Here is a 21050-nt window from a genome sequence, read left to right as displayed (position 1 = left end):
TGCCATGCTCCATCATTCTCCAGCATATATTGAATACTAATATGTTGAATATACTTTCTCACACATTCTGCTGACCAGAAAGAGCTTTAAATAGCTGCTCTCTCCTGGGAGAACAATCCTTTTGTTGAATTCTGAACTTGGAATTTAAAACAAACCTCCAGGCTCCTTGTTCCTCACACCTCTCCCTATTCCATGTGATTCCCAGTAGACCACTCCAGCAAGGCAAGGGAAGGCACACACTAAAATCCCTCCAACACGAGTGCCCAGCAACTTCCATGGAAGCCAAGTGTAATTGTCTGAGCCAGCACTGCCCATCATATCTGGTTCCTGATGTCTCTGCAACCCTCCAGGATTTCTGCACTTACTGCATTGGAATTAGAAGCAAAGGCATCACACAGTAAGGGGACAGCAGTGCATAGCAAATTGTCTCTCTCTTTAAAACTGTCCTTTTTAACTCTCTTCCTTTATAGTGTTCCTGAAACCTATACTGTGGTTGTTTTGCAGAATGTACCAACCTGGTGTCAACTTAAAGCAGCTGTTAAAGGAAGAGTTAGGATGTTGTAAGGGAATGCACCAACCAGCCTCCTTTTGCCACTCGCAATAATCCTAAATAAACTTTTGCACATTGTGGGTTTTTATCTAGAACTCTTTGATATGAACTTATCTGCTTGCTAATACTAAAAACTGTTGTATAAGTACTGCAGTACTCTTTATGGTTTTTTCCTTAGAGGTGATGAGGTCCTTCTTCATTTGAATGTGAATGCCCTTTAAGCTCTCTGAACTTTACACATCTACAGTTATAAAAAATGGGCCAAATTTCATTTCATTTCATGTAAGCCCAGTGCTGCCAAGGGACAAGTTTGCTCCACAGTGTTATTTTGTGGTAGAAGAGCAGATTTATAATATTACTCATATGTTTGAGTGATCTGAGGCCAAAAGAAAAAATCTCATTTTCAGGAGCTGTGGACTGAAACGCGTGAACGTTAATCTACCAATGGCAACATCCACCACTAGAATGCTGTACCATTTCAACCTTCAGCTCTCAGGCAAAAAGAATTGTTCAGTTCTACTGTTAACATTTAATAAGAGTTACAGAAACTAGTTCTAGAAAGACAGTCAATCTAAAGCTTGCCCTAAGGTCCTGTGTTGGTTCATTTTAGTTTACAAACAGTAGCTTACATCTCACTCTTACCAGACATTTCTGCTTCCTTCCATTCCCCCCTATTAAATAAACCAAAGGAAACCTATGAGTTCAGGCAATAAAATAATGCTCTTACATTCACTGAGCCACTTATTAGGATCCAGCATCAGGTACTGTTTGGTCACCTCTAGTTCTCTCATTAACCACTCATACTTGGCCTTGACCTCAGCGATTCTCTGCTGGCGGTGCTCCAGGATTTTCAGCTTGGCATTGAAACATATCACCTCCTGCCAGCCAGGAAAAAGAAGCAGGGAAATAATAGGTGAAGAGGAGAAGAAATGCCTAGGTCCATTCAGTGAAATGATCTCCCAATCAATAATACTGACAATGAGCCACTTATTCTGGAAGTATATGAATCACTGCATGAAATCATCCATCATCTGCTTTATTTTTATTGCTTTTGTTTGGTTTTCATGTTTTCCATCAGTGAGCTTTAGAGACTTTGTAATGGTAGTTAATAATAAACCATAATAATTAATACCAGGCAGCATCTTGAAATTTGATTAGCTGTAGGAAAACATTTCTTTTTTTTCACCACAGCTTGGCTAAGAAAATCTAAGCTCTTGGGAGTAGGAAATCCATTGCTTGCTGTATTGAAAGCCTAAATACACCCCTGTGCTTGATGCATGAGTAATGCATTAGTCATATTTTAAAATAAGAGAACTGGTAGCAATATCAAATTTGAAACATCCTTAAACAAAGGGAGTATGTTATGAAAAGCTCTAGCAATTCATAGTCATTAATAAAGAAGACATATTTTCTGTAAAGCTCTGGAGCACAGTAACAGCATGAGGTGCAGTGCTGGAGACAGCCAGCCTGGCCTCACATGACTTCTGAGGGGTGGCAGCCACAAAGACACGCAGCAAATGAAACCATCTGAGGACTGTGCTACTCTTGCTAGTGTGGAAACAATTCCAATAACAGAACTATCCTCATCCAAGCCTGTGTGAAGATCTCAACATTATTTCACAATCTCCTCTGTAAACAAATCTGCTATGGGTGAAGTACAGTGGAAACCTTGCTCCAACAAGTTTCTCCAAACATCACAAACAGCTTCAACAAGTGTCAGAGGCTAGGTAGGAAAAATGCCTTAAAATAATAATGAAGTCTATAATCCATCGTTACTCTAAAATACTCAACCTCAGATACTCCTCCCCATCGTATGTTTTAAGTGCTGACCTTCGCAATTTAGACCCGCCAGGAGATTACATGGATGGCACTCACCTTGCTGTCCCCACCTCGCCGTCGCTGGAGCCTCTCCACATCATCTATCTCATAGACTTTGATCTCAAAGGGCTCCCCCAGCCCCCTCTGCCCGTTCCGCAGCGGCCCATCCACCCAGCGCACCCCGGGGCTGCTGGCAGGCTTCCTCGCTGGGGAGGCAGTGTCAAGGGATAAAGCTGGAATGAGCCTCCTCCTCTGTGAACCTGCCAATGGAGAAAGTGCCACTGCATGTTAGCACAGCTACTGCTTCTCCTTTCCATTGCAGAGAAGTCTACAAGTGATGTATGTCTGGCCTTCTCAGACACAGAAGAAAATGTAGACAGAACCCAGGGAGGACATGGGAGCTGTAACTGCAATGTGCAGTGCTGACCCACCATGAGTGACACCCTCAATGTTGAAATGTTGGGGGACAAAAAAACAGATGATGGACTTTGGACCTGGTTAACATAAGAGATTTGATAACAGGATGCCTTGGCAAAAGGAAAAATGGAACTTTGAAAATTAGACCTAGATTGCAAGAAGATTAAATCAAACAGGTTTACCAGAAAAGAAAATCCTATTAAACTCTGCAAGCAAGAGATGTTGTTATATGCATAAGTTTGTGTATGTGATTTTAACCTAATCATTGTAGTACACATTACTAGTCTCCCTGAAATAGTATATGAGCATTTGTATCCCACAATAAAATCGGATTCTGATCACCGAGTCAGTCTCCCCGTCTCTCTCCATTGCCAATACCTCAGTGCTCCTTGGTGCCTGACTCCAGGATCTGGCACTCAGAGGGCACACATCCCCTGAAGTTCTCAGAGCCTGTGTCTGCTCCCTGTTGATTAGGTCTCAGCACACAGAGGTGAGCCGATGAAGGACCCAAGCCAGCAGGATGGAACTGGTCCAGCCTACCTTTCCTAGTTCTTTACTGCTACTGACCCTTACAGTCAAAGGACCAGCATTAGCCAGCCTCTACAAAGTGCCTGCCACATAAGATGCCAAGTCAGGGCCTACGGTAGAGCAAAGAGGAAAAAAATGTATGTCCCTGATGTAATAGCAGTGGTTTGTTGGGAGAAAGAACAAAAACATACACACACCAAAAAAAAATCAACAGGTTACATTTCCTTGCTTGGTTTAATATAATCAGAGCAATGGCTTGGTTGGGAAAAAAGCCCCCACAAAACTCTAAAAGTTTTGTAGCTGACACAGAGTCTATCCTAAGACACAGCAGAAATAAAAAGGATGGGAGAAGCCAAAAACAAAAGTTGGAGCCAGAAAGTTTGAGTGAAACTATTAACTGGTTTTCTTGGCTGCAAATACACAAGTGATGCCAGTCAGCAGGGAAGAGATGATGAATGATCATGCAGATTTTATTTTAAAAATAAGATAAAATAATTTATAGGAATTTTCCACATTACATTTATTGAGACTTGAATGTAAATAGTTTCAATATGTCTGTCAACTTGGTGCTTCAATAAAAGCTAAAAAATCCCCAAAATATCTATTGATTGCCTAATTTTTGGATTTTCAAGTAAGTATTGCCTAGTTTCATTCATGGGAATCTGCTTCTGTGCTGACTTTGAGAACTATTCACATCTTATCCTATGACTTCTGACTACAATAATCCATGCTAGAAACCTGTAGGTCTGTTTTAGAGACAAGTAATTAACCTGCAAATTCTAGCTTTAAAATGGATGAGAATGGTCTCTTGGAAAGCCTAGTCTACAGAGCTTTTATTTGGATACATCTGAGATAACCCAATGCAGGAAAAAGAGAGCACTGCCAGAGCTGATTGACAGAGTTCTGGGTAGACAGGGACCTCTAAAAGGCCCCTTTATACCAGACTTGAGATCGCCATCCTATGGCACTTATCATAGCTGTGTTTATTGCTCAAACTGCAACCCAGCAAAAAAACTCATGCCAGAACAAATGAAGCCTTACAAATACCAGCAAGCAGGAGTTATTTTAGTTCTCTGGTACCAGTCACTGGAAGACAATGTCAGCATTCCCTTACCTTGAATGCATTTCAGTTAATCTCTAGATTAAACTGCCTGATCAAGAGAAGAGACAGATCTTGATAAAAGGAAAAGCAAGACCTGACACATTACCGTAGCCAAAAACTGACAACAAGAAGACAGACAGTTTGGGAAGACCCCAACAAAGTGTGATTCTAAGGGTGACCAAATGCTGGGAGCAGCGGCATACTTGAAGGGAGGTGAGAGCACATGGTGGACTATTCAATTTTATTATATGCAGGGAGAGATCCTGGAATAGGCTCAGCCCTTCCTGGGAAACAAGTCCTCCGCTTGCTGGATGGGAAGGGCCCTGAGTATCATCCTAGCGTCACTCAAGATCAAAAGGATTCAGGCATTAAATAAGTTTTTTAATACTTTTGAGGCTTTTGACCACGGTGTCTTACAGAAGCAGTCTCTCAAATTTTGTCTGAGTGTAAATACAATCTCTTTGCTGTTTGACAACCTTTAGACAGCGATATCAGAAGCATCGGATCTGACCTTCTGTTTAATGCACCCAGTGCTGTTAATTATTTTTTCTTTCTGCCCCACAGTAATGGTCAATCTCCTTTCCTGACATGCCTTTAGACTAGCTCTAGCATTTCAAGGAAGCAGCTGAGCAGACTGGAAATTCCTTCTGCCCAGATCTCCATGCATGGCTGGATTACGACTAAGTGCCTTTTTCCGTAATGTTTGATTTTCTTCCTCTTTTCCCCACTGTGGCTCTTAAAACCATCTTCTTGTGTAATGAAGCACTTTTAAACCACCCCACTGGAAAAACTCTGTCTCCAGCCACAGTCAAAGTCCAAGTCCAAGACTCTCTAGAAATGCAGGTGGATGGCTCCAATGCACCTTGCCACAAGAACAGCAAAAGGGTCCTACTTTGAGCAAAGCAAAATAGATTGCTGGGGTATGAACTAGAGGAATGACAGTAATTTTTTTTTTTTTTGCATTTTGTTCCCATTCATATCCATTTGACTTAATGGGAAGCAGAAGCCTGCGGTGTAGAAGGAGGGTTCCAACCTGAGGCTTCCTTTAATAGCACTTGGCCCTTGGGAGAAGGGCAGCTGAGAGTGCAGCAGTGGCAGGAGACATTAACTCATTGTGTTTTTCTAGCCAGAGCTCATGTCTGGGCTGCCTGTGAGTTATGACAAGAGGACAGGCTGCAGCTTAGGGTGCACTGGGGCAATGCAGCAGGGCAGAGCTGCCTCACACAGCCTCCTCACCACCCTCTGCCAAGGGCTCCTCTATGACACAGGTGACCTGCAGGGGGCTTCCAGGGGGTACAGCTGTGTGAGACACAGAGGAGAAAGAAAAAGAGAGATGTCTGTTTATCTGCACCTTGAATGCTGACTCTGGATGATTTATCTGAGGCATAGAGTGCTTTGAGGAGAAATTAAAATGAAATTTCTTCTTTACAGTAAGGTAAAAGTGGATCTAGTTTGTTCTAAACATGCACTGATTAATAGGCTGCTTATTAGCCCAGGTACAGAAAATAATGTTGCCATTTGACAGGAAGCTCCTGCCACTGACCTCTCCATTTAGTCTCTCGTTTTTATCTTATTTTACGTTAATTGGGATCAGTAAGGAGATACAGCCTAAGCAGAGCTTTGGGGTGAATATCACAAAGCAGATGACAGCTTTCTCATCCCTAACACACAACACTTAATTTTTTAAAATTAATGCAGTTTTCCATTCATATAGAAAATATCCATCTGAAGTCCCAAATTTATTAGGTGCACTTGACGGAGTTAGGATCTCATAAATTTTGACTCTGTAATAAATAACATGCTTTGTGGGAATTACAGCACACTACTCCTCTATGTATGACTTATGAAGAAAGTGGGCATCCAGGGAGCTCAACAGATCCAGGAGCAGATCTCAGCACCCTCCCACCTCTGCCCCACCTCTGCACCTTGGCAAACTGGCTGACCCTCCCACCATGTAAACGGAATTCATTCCTCCATTCGAAAAAGAAATTTATACCAAAAATCAATCAGAACACAGTAAGATGAACCCAGGGTAAAATAACTTCACGTTCATTTATGACCAGGCACTATATAAAGCAAAATGTCATTTGCTAAATGCCCTGAAGGATTTGTTTTTCACTTAGTTTGAATTTACCTACTCTCAGAATAACCGCTCTTGAACCTAGCTTGAGTATGAATAACCAGACTGTGAAATAGCCATGAAAATACACAGGATGTAATATTTACTTTTGCAACAGATCTATTGCTCTACCTTAAGCTATAGGTTAAGTTTTGGCTAGGTTAAGTTTCATATAAAGAGAGTAGCACAGCAGTGAGGGTGTGCAGTGTGAAAGATCTGACTGAAGAGTGGCACTGAAGCTACAACATATTTCAGCAAAGGTAAGCCCCAGGGAGCCTTAAGGTATGAGAAATACAGACCAAGGTACGTGAGGGTAACCTTAGGGATAAAAAGGCACACTGACCTTGACCAGCAAAATTGCCAAACTGTAAAAGGATATGTGCTCATAAAAGTATGTTTTGACCAGGCCAAAAGCTCTAAAAAGTCTGGTTTTGCTTAAGTTCTGTATATTTTGGAGTGTTCCCCTTAGGCTTCTTTCCAAGCACATATTCCAGATTGAGCGTCTTTTCTGTAAAAAAGGTGAAGGCAAAAACTGCAAGTACAAAATCTTAATGAAAAACAGTGTGATGCATATATCTTCAAAGCAGGATACCTCCAAATGGGATGCAAAACAACTGCTGTCCTAGAAATTTCAAGGTGTTTCAAACAGAAAATGAAACTGTAACTTGATACAACAACATTTCAGAAGTTTATATTGTGTGCTCCAAGGTGGGATGTGGAGCCAAAGCTATTCCCCACAGCATTTAACGTTATGAGATGCAAAATTGCCTTTCTGTACAGAACCTGTTCCTCAGCACTTTTGTTTTTCTCACCAGAACAGTCCAAGGAAATTACAAAAAACAGACTTGGCTAACTAGAGTAGTACCCCTAAGCTATTCTTTCTGTGGCTCCAACAGCAATAGCACTGATGTCAGTTGTAGCACCAAGCTTCTCTTACTAGCAGAGATTATCTATCCTCTTTCCTCTGCTGCTCCCCACTGTCTGACAACAGGGCTCCTACTCTGAGTCTAAAATGTGATGCTGACTTTGTCTCTCATTCTTATTTCCTAGTGGGATCTTATGGTCAATTGTCCATGACTGAACCAACTCCTTCCCCTTCCTTTGACCTCCTTCCTCCTAGGTCATTTTATTGCCAATGTAGAGCACACTTGTGATGGATGGATGGAAAATTCACTCCATGGTTTTTCATACAGTTTGCACAGTTCCCCTCATGAAGGGGAAGTCATTGTCAGTATTTTCAAGTGGAAGGCCCCTCTGATGATGTGGGGATTTCACCAACAGTATTTAGGGTTCCCATCTTGAGGCCAGTACTCCAAACGCCAAAGAACCAAGGTCTATATTGCCAGAAAATCCAAACAGCAATCACTCATCCTCACAACTCAGATTACACAGATTGCATTGAAAGGACCATGTTGCACCCAAATACCTGGAACAGGATACACTGAGAGGATCCATAATTCAGAAGAAAATTTTCTATGTCCATCTCACTGTAAAATAATTCAGGCCATATTCTGTATTGACTGTTATGCAAGCCCACTGTTGTGAATTGATTAAGAAGTACAAGGACACTTGAGGCAAGAAATCACTTGCCTCCTTTTTATTGGAATAAAGCAATGCTTGTTTATAATATTCCATCCACCAATACTAGATATACTAAACACCTATTCTAGATATCTTGTTTCTGTACTGGTATAAGGAATATGCTGATGTACATCCAACTTCTAATTTTTTTTTCTACCAACACAGTTCATTTCTCTCTACCCAGTTTATTTCTTAACCTTGCTTTCTGAATTACTGTCTTATTTTTACAGGAGCTTTTCAGGGCAGTTTAGAGCTGGTGAATGAGCACTGCTGAAGGCAGATCAGAAAGCAGCCCTCCTGCGGCATGGCAGGTTGACAAGTAATCTGGGAGATGCTCCAGGGAAGATGCACATCACCCACAGTTCCTAGCAAAAAAAACCACCCAACCAGAGTCTCTTCTAAACACTTCTCTCTCTTCAGGCTGGATTTTGGTTTAACAGGCATTTGTCAGCATTGTGGCATTATTTAAGAAGGTGGTTATTATTACTACGGTACTGCATTGAAGAGCTGCTCCAGTGGCTTGGACAGCAAAGGCAGAGGCTGGAGGGGGAAGGGCTCTAAAGCCAGAACATTAGCTCCCACCAGGACAGTGGTGGAGGCATTCCAGTGAGCCAATCCTGTGGCAGTGTCAGAAGCAGGTTTTATTTACACCCAGCCTAATGGTGTGCGAGCCAGTCATGCATGTTACATGGAGCCTTCACCGTGCACAATAGCCTGCTGCCACTTCCTCTATTAAATCATTCCTATGTTCATGTGGCTGAAAGCTCAGTGCTGGCATGCAGTAGTCAAGCGTGTAAAAAATGATTACTCTGATCCCTTTCAACACAGATTTGCTGCATGAAATGGCCTGGCTTTGACCTGGGAAAATCAATGCTGTTGTTTTAATGAACAAAAAAAAAAAAAAAAATTGGAGCTGAAGCCTGCATTTCCCCTCCCTCTACCCGCCCCAGGGCTGTCCAGTCAGCAAGTCACATGCATGAAGTGGTCACCTGCATGCAAACAGCATTTACTCACATAATTCTAAACATCCTTTGTCACGGTAAAAGCATAGTACAGGATATCAATTAGCTGCCATCACTTGTAAGCAAGTTAAAGTAGAAATGCTGGAGGTGCCCTACAGCTTTCTGATATAAAGGGCAATTTTCAGCTCCCCACATTGTGCCTTAGGCAGTCTAAACATGAACCAAATTCCTTTTCACTTGGATTCAACAAGAAAAGCTCAGACTCTCTTTGTTGGTGTTTTGTTTCATCATTATCATTTTGGCCATATTTCAAAATGTGATGCTTTGCAATATTGGCTGGAGACAGACTTTCATAATTTACAGTCCATAGATTCAGCTTCTGGCTTTTTCTGCTGCTTTCATAGAAGGAGCTAAGTGCTTCCAGAGAGTAAATATGCTCAAATATAGAGTTTTCAGGGTTTTCCACGAAACTCTAAATCTCCATCTTTAAAACCATCCCATCAGTGAAACCCAGAGCACACTAGCGTGAGGAAAAAGGAGGCAAATTGTAGATAATTAGTCATGCCTTAACAGTCTGTCTTTTTATTAAAGTGTTTAAAATCATGTAGCAATTTGCTCTCCTTTGGTGTTGAAAGTTAGTACCAAGAAAGAGCTGCAAGGAGTCATGAAACTTTACTATGAATGTCATCAAATGCTGTAGCAGGAATCTTTAATTATCTATAGTCAGACAGTTCCCCATGCAAAGAAGAAAGATGAAAAAGGCACATGCACAAACACACACACACCCAAATCCTATCCTGGACCGACAAAAGCAGGGTTCTCCAGATTCTGAGATACACAGCTCCAGCTCAGGGCATAGCTTTAAACTTCAGGAATTCAACCTTTGGAAACCTTAATTTTCCCCCAGTCTTATTTCTACTTGGCCTGACTTTCAATAGTACCTCTTAGGGTTTTGTTTTCTGATGTTCACTGATACTTAACATTCAGGAAAATGTTAAGTAGCAGCGGCCCTGACTGACCCAACTGGGAAGTGCTTTATTGAGAAGGACTTTATGCCCAAAGTCTGATGTCTTTGAGCTGCCTCCTTCTGTCTCACATCTTTTTCTCATGCCCCCGGACTGTGCACACCAGCTGCAAGGTAGGGGTCCCCACCAGCCCCCCATGGCCACTGCTCGCCTGCTGCTCCCCAAAACTAGAGCAATCAAAGGGATACACTCCTTAGCACAAGTCTGTCCCATCTCAACAGAGGGCTGCAGAAGTGACAGACTGAAGCCTGTAGGTCTAACTCAATGTTACGTGGGATGGGGACTTAGAGTTGGATACCTAACAATCTCATAGGGAACAGGAAAGAAAACTGCTCCAGGAAGATCAGTGTAATCTCCATAAAATGCCTTGTTTATGACGAATGATCTCAGAACCTTTCCTGTTCTGTTGTTCCCAGAGAAGTTTCCTTACAGAGACTACTGAAACACTGTAAGGGACAGGAACCTGTAAATATATGTAGGAGAGGGCAGAAAAATCTGGAAACAACACATTTATGCATGTAACATGAAAACACAAACAGGACTTGGCTTTACTGGATAAACCTTATTAAGCCTGGACTCTTCCTTTGCTATTACATCACAGTGGGCGAGATCCAGAGTTAACACCAAGGTTCCATCTCTGAAATCATCCCGTCATGTTTTGCATTGAGAATTATTTTAAAGCAATGCCCACATACATGCAAATTAAACTCAGGAAAAGATGCTAAAAATCAAACCAGAAGAGCAAAAGGGAGGTAGATAACACTTTTGATCCAAGGACCTTGCTATTACATTTTTTTTTGTATCGGCATTATCTACTTTTATGAGCTGGTAACAAGAGAACACAGAAATTACATGAGTTGCCCAAGGTGATACAGTGAACCAGCAGCACACCAGAGAATAAAACACAGATCTTGCAAGCCCTAATTTGCTGCCCTGCCTGCCTCCCTCTCATATCTGTTGCACCCCTGGGATACAAATAGAGCTTTGGTAAGACTAAAGTTCAACCAGAATGCACTTCCTGATCACATACAGGACTATGTACTATAAAAGTACCCTTATCACTGCCTTTCCATGGATCGGCACTGGGCCACCACACTTGGAATTTCTGAGGAGTTAAAAAATAATAAATAACTGCTGCAACTTTTAACTGTACAAACTATGCCCTAACACTTCAGTGCCCTGCTCAAGACAGCGCTGCTTACCCAAGAGAGAGGGGGCTGGAGCCAGAGACAGAAATATGGCTGAGATGCCAATTGTTTCTCACAGGGAAGGGCTAATGGAGTGAGCAAAGAAATCAAAGTACAGCGTAGTTGTACAGGTGATTGCAGAGGAAGAAGGAAGAAGGGCCTGCCACAAAAAGAAAATAGCAAATGGAACTCTGTTTTCCATTGCTCAGCAAGGGCAGAGGAGGATGTATGGCAAAGTCAGTTGTGGTTGAGGTTAGGAGTCGAGGGTGCCTGTAATTCAACCCTGGATATGGCTCTCACTTGACTGAGGGCATTAGGCAAGTCAGTAACACTCTCTACCTTCATTTCTCCATCTTAAAATGGGGTCTGGAATAATACTTACACCGCAGTGTGGATTAAAGAGAAGCAATACAAAGCTTTGAAATGTACAACCATAGATCAGGGCTAAATAGCTTTGTTTCTGTCACAGTCACTTTGGGCCAATATATGCTGACATGATGTTACAGAACCAATGTTAGATATTAGAAAAATGGGAATATTTATTAAATGCATAGGTTAGCAGGGGAGAGGCTTATCTGCTTCATGACGAATGCACGATTTTTCATTAGGTACCAGGATGCAAAAGGAATTTTTTTTATTACTATTTTCTTCTAATTTTGTACATACACAATTTTGTATTGCACTGTCTGTGAACTGTACAGGTACCTAGGCAGAGCCCAAAAATTAACCTAAGGCTAACAGTGAAGGATATGAACTAGCTTTATCCTTCAAAAGCTGTCAGGGTAGGTCTGATGCTTCATGTATGACATTCAGGGCAGAAGCACATACACATACAAATAATGCACTTAAGAGCACTGAAAGACAAGATCTTAATCTCAAGGAAAAATGATGTCTCTCCAATGTGTCAGAACTTCAAAAGTAATTGTGAGATCTTCTGGTGATTCTCTTAAAGACTCTTTATAGCTCCTTTTACAGGGGCCTTGGGCTGATTCATGTTGATTGTGTCTGACAGCTAGCATTTCTGTTAATAATAATCATAAATAAAGTGGACAAGGTTGCCTGACCTGAAATGAGCATATCTATAGTGCCATATCCATTACAGCACAGTGGATCTGTGACCGCAAATCAGGAAAGGTCCAATGCTCTTGACACTTTGTATTAAAATAATATCTGTCTTTTAAGATCTCAGAACCTTTGTGTCCTAGCTTTTTCATTTAAAAGTGTTCCTTAAGAGATAACACTCACACTATAAGAAAGGAGATGATACAGAGGATGAAAGATTACAAAACTTCTCATTTTTCCATTATACAATAAAAATACATTTGCAAACAGCTCTATTCTCCCTTATACCTTAACTCCTCCTTCATGTCCTCCTGCATTGAAGTAATAATCTTGGTTTTATGCCATCATAAATCTGCTGACATGTGAAAAATTATACTATTATCAAACACATCAAAACAGAATTATGATTTTACTGCTGCCAGACCAATGCAAACAGGAGCTGGGTTATATGAAAGTGAAGCCTGATTAATTTCTGGGCAGTGGTTTTCTGCTAGAAATAGGGATGGTGGTAAAGATTGAGTTTTTAATTTCCATAAAACCCCTGGTTGCACTTACACACAAGTGATTCCAAACAATACAGGAATTATTTGCTGACATAGGGAATCACTTTCAAAAGTAAAGTATCAGAGATGATACACTGAGAATCTCTCCACATCAGGTGACATGCTGAATTAAGAGAGAAACTCTGTAAATTACTTTAAGGGAGGTCAGTGTGCCAGGCTATGCTGAGTCCACTGGGGCAGGCAATTTCCAAGGACACAGACAGGAACCCTCCACCCCAGAGATTCATGTCCACTATCAGGCAGATAATTGCAATGTTGCTGGCTAAGGAGAGAGGAACCACTTCACGACAGCAATTAGAATAAAGAGATTCATTTCTTGGCCAGCCAAAAAAAGGTGTATTTAGGGAAAAAGACGGGTTAAATGTTACACAGCAGTAAAAAAGCAGCAAAGCTAGGACTCCTCATGTTCCCTGCTAATGAAAGGTTCATACTTACCTCATCACTTGATAATTTTGCATACCTGCACTGTATGACAAACCAGTGTCAATGTTCTACCAGGCAGGCTCAAGGCCTCTTCTTTCCTGGTGTGTCCTCCAGACTGCTACAAGAACAATCTTAAACCTGAGTCTCAAACAGATCTCTCCTTCACAACTCCCTTTTCATGACTACTTACACAATGTTTAGTCCTGCACAGGGGTTATCAAAGGCCAAAATACAACCCTGGTATAAAATACAACACACACATGAAGCTTGTCAGTAATTAGAACACCACAAAGACAATGCTTTTGTCACTCATATTTCCAGCTTTGTCCAGCCTCCAATGTGCTATCAAAGCAGAGAGAAGTGAAATGAAACAAGCAGTTTTGTGAGAATCAGAGTAAACAAATATTGGTCCTCTAGTGATTCAGTTTGGGGATGAACTCTGGAGTCTAAAGAATCCAGAGGCTCTCCCTGAAGTTTTCTCAGAGTTTCGTTTGTAAAATATCTCCCTTGGGGGAGTAAGGAGGACATTCTCTAGTATGTAATCGGTTCCCTCATCTGCACAGCTGCCTGTTTTTTTCACAGAAATTGATAAACTTTTCCATCTAAATGACCTGTGGAAAAAGTCCATATTAGATTGGCAGCTTCTCCACAAGACACAATCAAGTTGTCAGTTTACACCCACAAATGCCATCTCTGTGGTCAGCTTTGTTTTCCTTTTTCACAAGATAGAAATAATCCTTTTCTTCCTTACAAGTTATTATTAAACAGTTCATATTTGAAAGGGGTTTTTAGAGGCAGAGCTCCTCAGAAAGAGGAAAATCAATTTATTAACATTTAAATGAAGGGCTAGGAAAAGAGATTTTCCAAGAAGATGCAAAGTTAACTTCAGAAATAATATTCAGTCATTTTTTCTGGGCTTGCGTTATGTAGAATGATCACTTTCAGATGCATCCTCTGAACAGGTATAATCATCTCTGCATTTATGGATGCTGTTTTAATAGCAGTATCTATTGCATTCACATCTGTGTTGCACATGTTCTTTCTGCTACTACAGTCAAGAGCATAAAGAAAGGGAGAGTTATGCATTATTCTGTTCATTGGAAATGAATTCCAGAGGGGAGTATCACAGCAAGTGGAATGGCTGGTGAATTAGGAACGTTATGAGAAGAACACATTTTAGAAAGACCCAGCTACTGTAGAATAAGTAGCTACTGATATTCCACATACCTGTGCCATCAGGTCCAATGTCAACCTGAATTTTTTTCAGAGGTAGATTAGTCAGGACTTGCACTACGGGTTGGAAAAATAGCACCCAGGGAAAAATGTGAGCTGACCAGCTCATGAATGGTCCCCATCCCTGCTCTGCAACTTTATGAAAGTTGCTCTAGTGGAAAGAGGTACCTGCACAGACTCTTGATATGACCCAGGAGGCTCTTGCTATCTAATTAAAAAGTCCTGGTGTAGTGTGAAGCTACTGGGGATTATGTCTGAACAAAGTCTTCCCAATCCATTCCATGATTGCAAAAAGTTTCAGATTTGAAAGTGCTTCAGTGCAGTAGTTCCCATATATTGTTCTTAATATTACAAATTATTTATTATCAATAAATTTGGGAAAAGAAGCCACAACTCAAAAGGCAAGAGTCTCAGGTACAGGACAACATCTTTCAAGGGGCATGGACACATTTTTGTTCCGTCTCCTATGTGGGGAGAAGGAACTCAACAATGGTTTCACATGTAGGGAATCTTGCACCTTTGGGCATCCAGAGCACACAAGGAGCAGAAGCAGGCTCACAAGAGATACAGCCATTCAGCAAGACTCTGGTCTTGGGCTGGTGAAACACGCACATTAAGGCACCTTTCTGGAATCAAATCAGAAGTATATTTGTATAAATAAATACTTGAATGTGGCTGTCACTGGCAAAACTAACCAGTTTTTGTTCATTTGAAGTAAACCGAAGTGCAGGAGGTCAGGAGGAGACTCCACTGCAAAGGCAATACAACCACACAGGATTAGTGAATGTTCTAAAAGGAAAAAAGGCAGAGCCTCGGATACTTACCATGCCCTTGCTTCTCAGCTAAGAGATGGAACTGGTATTTAAGTAGCCCTTAGGACCAGCCTACCCCTGACTACTACTCTGCTTTGGTCTGTGTCCTTCTTTCCCACCACCACAAGCTTACCTGCATTCAGTCGTTTCTTTGGGGTTTTCAGGCTGCGGCATCTGCCGCTGGCAGAGCTGCTGTTCTCGCTCATGGAGTCCTGCGCTGAGGAGGCGCTCCCCGTCGCCTCGCTGTCCCTCATCATGCTCTCGTAGCCACTGCTGCCCCCGCTGTGGTAGAAGAGGGCTGTTTTCCCCATGGCAGGGGGCAGCTCCCCGCTCAGGACGCTGCTGTTGTCGCTGCCGTGGCCACTGCTGCAGCGGTGCGGTTTCCGAGGAGGGGTGATCTTGCTGTAGGGTGAAGGCAGCATGGGAACAGCTGGCTTCTCATCTCCGGGAAGGCCCCCGTGCTCATCTGTCTCCAGGCTTCCCGGCAGCTGAACGCCTCTGGCACTGGCGCTCCCTTGGAGCAGCTCTGAAATCCGCCCATTGACAGCTCGAAGGGGCAATTTGGAAGCAAGGCTGGAGCCCCGGCTTCTGCTGAGGGACTGCATTGACCAGGACATGTTCTTCCCACTTGGGGGCAAACTGGAGCTCTGCCCCACAGACTGAGGCAGAGACTTGGTGGAGAAGCTGAGCGTTTTGGTGGCAGAGGCAGAGAGGCTGCGGGCCTTGGGACTTGCCAGCAGGAGCTTGCTGACAGCAGAGATCTTTGACTGGCTGGCTTTTGGGGAGGCACCTGCCGACTGGGAGAGGCCCGAGTTGGTGGGTGAGGACATGGCACTGCGGCTGAGGCTCCTCCCAGCCCTAGGCATGGTGGTGTCTCTGCCAGGGCTCATTTTGGAGCTCACAGAGGACAGACTTTCTGCTCTTTCCAGTGACAAACACTCATAGTGGCTTCCTGTGGACCTCCCTAGGGAGTTGGTCCTGCTGGCGAGCTGCTCCAGCTTGGCACTGAAGAGCTTGCTGCTGCTGTTGTTGATGCTGCTATCTATGCCAGGGCCTTTTAGTTTGGCATTCTGCTCCTCAGGGAAGCTAGCCAGGAAGGACACAGGCTGGCTGGAGGGACTGCTCGTGGTGCTGTTGGCTGCACTGTGCTGGGGGCTGGCTCTGTTCTTCTGATCCAAACTTGACTTTCTCACAGGTGGCAGAGGAGGGGTCCCTTTGGGACGAGTGAGTATGCAGTGTTTGGGAGAGGCCATTTTCTTGTCAAGACTAGCCTTAGAAAACTGGGAGAGGGCAGGAGAACTGACTCCACTGCTGTCAGTAAAAGTAGGATGGAGATGACTGTCAGATTCCTCCACCTTGCTTGCCTTTGGGAGGCCTCGAGGGAGGCTGCAATTCTTCAAGCCATCACTGGAATGAACAGGGCTGTGGGTTGCAGAGCTGGATGCTGCCACCTCACACCCATCCACAATCCTTTTTAGACTGTCAGATCCTGGGGAATTAGAGGTGTCCCCACTGCTGGTGCTAAACCTGTCCACAGAGGACTGTTTTGTGCTGTGCTCAGGCTTGGCTGAAACCACCACTGTATCAGGTCTTGGCCCATCACTGCTCCCAGAGCTGTCCTTTTTAACATCGTCTTCTCTCTTTAACCAAGGGTCTTCAAATTTGATAACCTTCTTAGCAATGGATTCTTTCCCATCATGGGTATGAACAGCCTTTGGGTCTGCAGTTACAGCCGGTACAGCATCATCAGTGTCTTGAGCTTTGAAGGAATTAACAGCAATACATGGATACACAGTAATGTTCGTCTTCATTGGGATGTAGCCCTCACAGCTGCTGAGACTTGCTGTGTTTTTGATTGTGACAGTTGTTTTGCCTAGAGCTGATATTTTACAGCCTTTGATGGGTGGCACTTTGCCGAAAGCTTCCTCCCCTATTTCCGACATTATAAGCATGTTGTCAGTCACTGACTTCTGTTTGTCACTTACACAAATCATGCTGGCGCTTTGTATGGTGCTTGCAAACTCGGAGACGGGAGGTTCTGCCATAGCTTCCCCATGCCCATAGCACGCCTGGGCTATGAAGCTGTGGCACGACTGTTCACCATCACTGCCCGTGCTCATTTCACTCAGCCACGAGCTGATGGATGAGCGCCTGCTGCCATCATCTTGGGGTTTGTCATCCAGACTCAGCTTTGGAAGAGGAAGGAACTGTGTGATGCTGACTTCAGACACAGGAGCTGCATTGGAGTAACACTCAAGATCTTCAGAGATACTGCTGATAATACTGACTGGCCTAGAGCCAGAGGCCAAAGCCTGCACGGAGCAGTCACTGTTAAAACTGATGATACTGGTCGGGCGCCCATTGTCAAGGACACCACTAATGGTCAGCTCTTCCACGAGGGTGAACACAAGCTCATCCTCTCCGTTCAGCTCCAATGGCTGCTGCACAGTCACCATGGTTGTGCTCAGAATCTCTTTCTTGGATTCTGGAGAAATGTTTTGTTGCTCATCTTCATTGAGAACGGTCTCTTCAAAATCCCCATTGTTGGACGACACTGACTTTTTCATAATCTGAGGGCTCATGCCTACAGGTGGGGTCCGGATTTCTGGCTGTAATAAAGATTCAGTAGATGTCATGGCAGCATCCTTACTCAGGGGAGCTGGTGGGGGAGTGGAGCTGGGCAGCACTCCTTTCTGTGTGTAGACCTTGCACCTCTGGGAAGGAGAAGTTGGTGGCTTATACTCAGATGTCTTTGAGAGGCTTGCAATGCCAAGCCGGGGTGAGCCCATTGGCCGAGGTTTGCCTTCCACAAATCCAGAGGTGTTGAGCCCTTCTCTGCTGCTCTGCAAACTGGTGCTGTGTGCTAACTGACAAGAGTTAAGCTCTTTACTAGAGCTGCCTGTTACACTCCTGGGAGATGAAGGAGTTGAAAGATTGGTAAGAGCTCCAGAAGGAACAGGGGAGTGATTCCTCCTAGTTTTGCTGGGTGTTGTATTTGTATTTTCCTTGGCTTCTCTATCAGGATGCTGACATTCTGGCATTGTATCTTCCTTATCTGACTCTGGTAAGTGGCTAAGCTCTGCCAGCTGGCTTGAGACAGCACACTTAGACATCTGGTCTGAGCTAAATTGAGCAGGCATCTCTTCAAAGGGAAATTTGTCGGTCTCTTCACTGCCATCTATGCAATCCAGTCTCTCCTGGAGCTCTGCAAAGGTGTTGCACTTCAGGCAGTCTCTTTCAGATGTGCTGGGCCCTGATTCACTAACTTCCTCCAACCTGCCCTCATTTTTGGTCTTTTGCAGAGCAGGAACTATGGGAACGAAGTCAGGGGGACCCTCATTATCGGTCAGTTCCTTGTCAGAAAGTGCAGTGCCATTGGGGCCAACGTAAATCACCGTGTCACACGACTGCTCACTGCTGGATGAATAATCAGGATCACTTGATAAATGCAAAATAGGGAAGTCTGGGTCCACAGTGTTTCTAGAATGGAAAGGCCTCAGCTGGGTTGGCCTCCGCATCCGGCCCTCCTCACAAGAGCTCTCTCCTCCAGAAGAACTTGATGTGTACTGTAACATGAGATAGAGACAGAGAGAGGGAGAGAGAGAGAGAGTCTATGACATTTCAGCATTGCAAGCTGCTCCTTGCACAAACTGCATACACAAAAAATCCATGATCACATTTGAACTGGGAAATCTCTAAACTAAGGCACAAAGCTCAGAAGCTGCTTATCCACAGCCCTGGTGCAAACCCATAGCTATGTTCAATGGAGAACCCAAAGCCCCAGCTCTGAGTCCCACTCACAATCACAACACTTAAAAAAAAAAGTACTAAAAATATGGATTAAGATACCTCCCTTAACTGAGCGTGGCCAAAGAAATCAGGTATTTGGCAAAGGCTTCGCTGATTTCGTGCATGTGCGCACATTTGTGTATTTGAAGAGGAACAAGAAAACTGATTACATATGACCCCATACTACCAGTGTGTGGAATTGTATAATGTGCACTCAGAGGTCTCTGGAGACACAATGCTCTGATGGTGTGTGGACTGAACCCTTCATTTGTCTCTCTTCAATCAATTGGCAAAAAAAGCTTTTATCAGTCTGCCAATTAAAATTAAATGCATAAAATTCACTCATTCTGCCCAATTCACACCATGAGTTGCACAGAAGCAACCAGAACTCTCTAACATGAAAATTGATATAGTCCATCTTCACTCTACTTGGAAAATCTATCACCCATATTTAGAAGCAATAGGAATAAAAAGGTGGTCGATGCTGGCCTTAGACACAATAGTTCTGCCTTTATTTTGCTTTTACTCTCTCTGAGAATCATAGAGAACCTAATTCTTAATTTATCCCAATTTTCTTTAACTCTACAGCAGTTTCACTCCTTATTATTTCATTAGCACTAAGAGTATGACAGAAAATAAATGCTCCCTGACAGCTATATTATTAAACAAGGTCAGCTTACAAACCTGCTACAACAGATGTGTCTGAACTTACTCCTGTGTCTCTGAAGCTGAAGCATTTACCCCTCTGATATTGCACTCTGACACTTGCCTAGGACTGGGTACATACATCCCATACACTTTGGAACTGATTACTGATTTGGTTACATGCTGCTTTACCCAGTTAAGGACCCTTCTTCCTCCTTCCTCCATCATTATAAGAAGGGAGTTACATATGGTTTTACCTTAGTTTTCTTTTTCTTCATCCTGAGGACCCTTGAGGCAATCTGGATGGTGGAGAGCGTCTCAGCGTAGTTGCCCGCGGCGGCTGAAATGTGAGCAATCATCGTGGTGCGGCAGTTCATATTCCCCAAGGACTCTCGGAGCAACATGGTCAGCTTGCTGTCTCTGCAAAATAAAATTAATTAAGGCTACATTAGCCAGCAAGGTTTCACTTTGGCCATTGTGATGTAACTTGGGTCTTCGCAAGGTTTTTTCTCCTCTTTTTAATGGAATCCTAATTAGTTTCCTTCCTCAGGTTTGCACTGTTGTGCAGCTGAGCATGCTGAAAGATCCTGGACTACAATTCAAACTTCTTTTCCCAATTCCCCTTTTCTGATTCCTTTTCATCTCAGTCCTTCTCCATTGTTACCATTGCCAACAGAGAGATGCAGACCAGCACTGGAAGCTGTTAAGGAGCCACAGAAGCAAACATCAAACTGCTGCTCCTCTGAAGTGCACAGTGCCCAGACAAACCCTGGCCGAGCTCTGGAGGACAAGAGGGTACTGGATTAGACTACAGAACACAATTTTTTGTTGCCTTCTAGGGCATTGGGTAACTCAATATTAGTAACAGTTAAGCCACTGAAGTAAATTTTGGATGATGCCCAATCAATCAAGCCTTAAAACTTCACACAATTGTTCTTTCATATTAGATCTTTTCTTTCACTGAGGCAGAAATCAAATTTTCTTTTCTTGCCATTTACTCTATTGTTCAGCCTCAGATAGCTTTTGAAATGCTGATGCCTTATTGTGGGGTTGTGTGTGACTGGACTGGGAATATGAATTTTAACAGAATAATGATGCATATATAATACTTTTGAGGTGGTCATCTAATCCTGTAGTCAGAAACACCCAATATATAATTTTTAAAGAGACCTTTAGCTCCGTGGTGTAAAGTCAGCTGGATGGTTATTTGGGAAATAGCAGTCTTGAAGAGCGT

The 21050-nt window shown here is 43.2% G+C and overlaps 1 protein-coding gene across 1 annotated transcript in view; it reads right to left on the bottom strand.

Annotated features, from left to right (window-relative positions):
• Nucleotides 1–21050, bottom strand: part of KIF26B (kinesin family member 26B) — a 280513-nt gene that overhangs the window by 6806 nt on the left and 252657 nt on the right. The window contains exons 10-13 of the mRNA XM_031059730.1: nt 20074–20236; nt 15516–18948; nt 2426–2628; nt 1278–1428 (exon numbers count right to left, since the gene is read on the bottom strand). Of these exons, the coding sequence (XP_030915590.1) occupies nt 1278–1428; nt 2426–2628; nt 15516–18948; nt 20074–20236 (3950 nt within the window). The remainder of the gene's footprint in view (nt 1–1277; nt 1429–2425; nt 2629–15515; nt 18949–20073; nt 20237–21050) is intronic.

Source organism: Geospiza fortis, unplaced genomic scaffold (assembly GCF_000277835.1).
Source record: "Geospiza fortis unplaced genomic scaffold, GeoFor_1.0 scaffold41, whole genome shotgun sequence".
Classification (NCBI taxonomy): Eukaryota; Metazoa; Chordata; class Aves; order Passeriformes; family Thraupidae; genus Geospiza; species Geospiza fortis.
The sequence above is the reverse complement of the archived record's forward strand: the minus strand, read 5'-3'. Positions and strand labels throughout refer to the sequence as shown.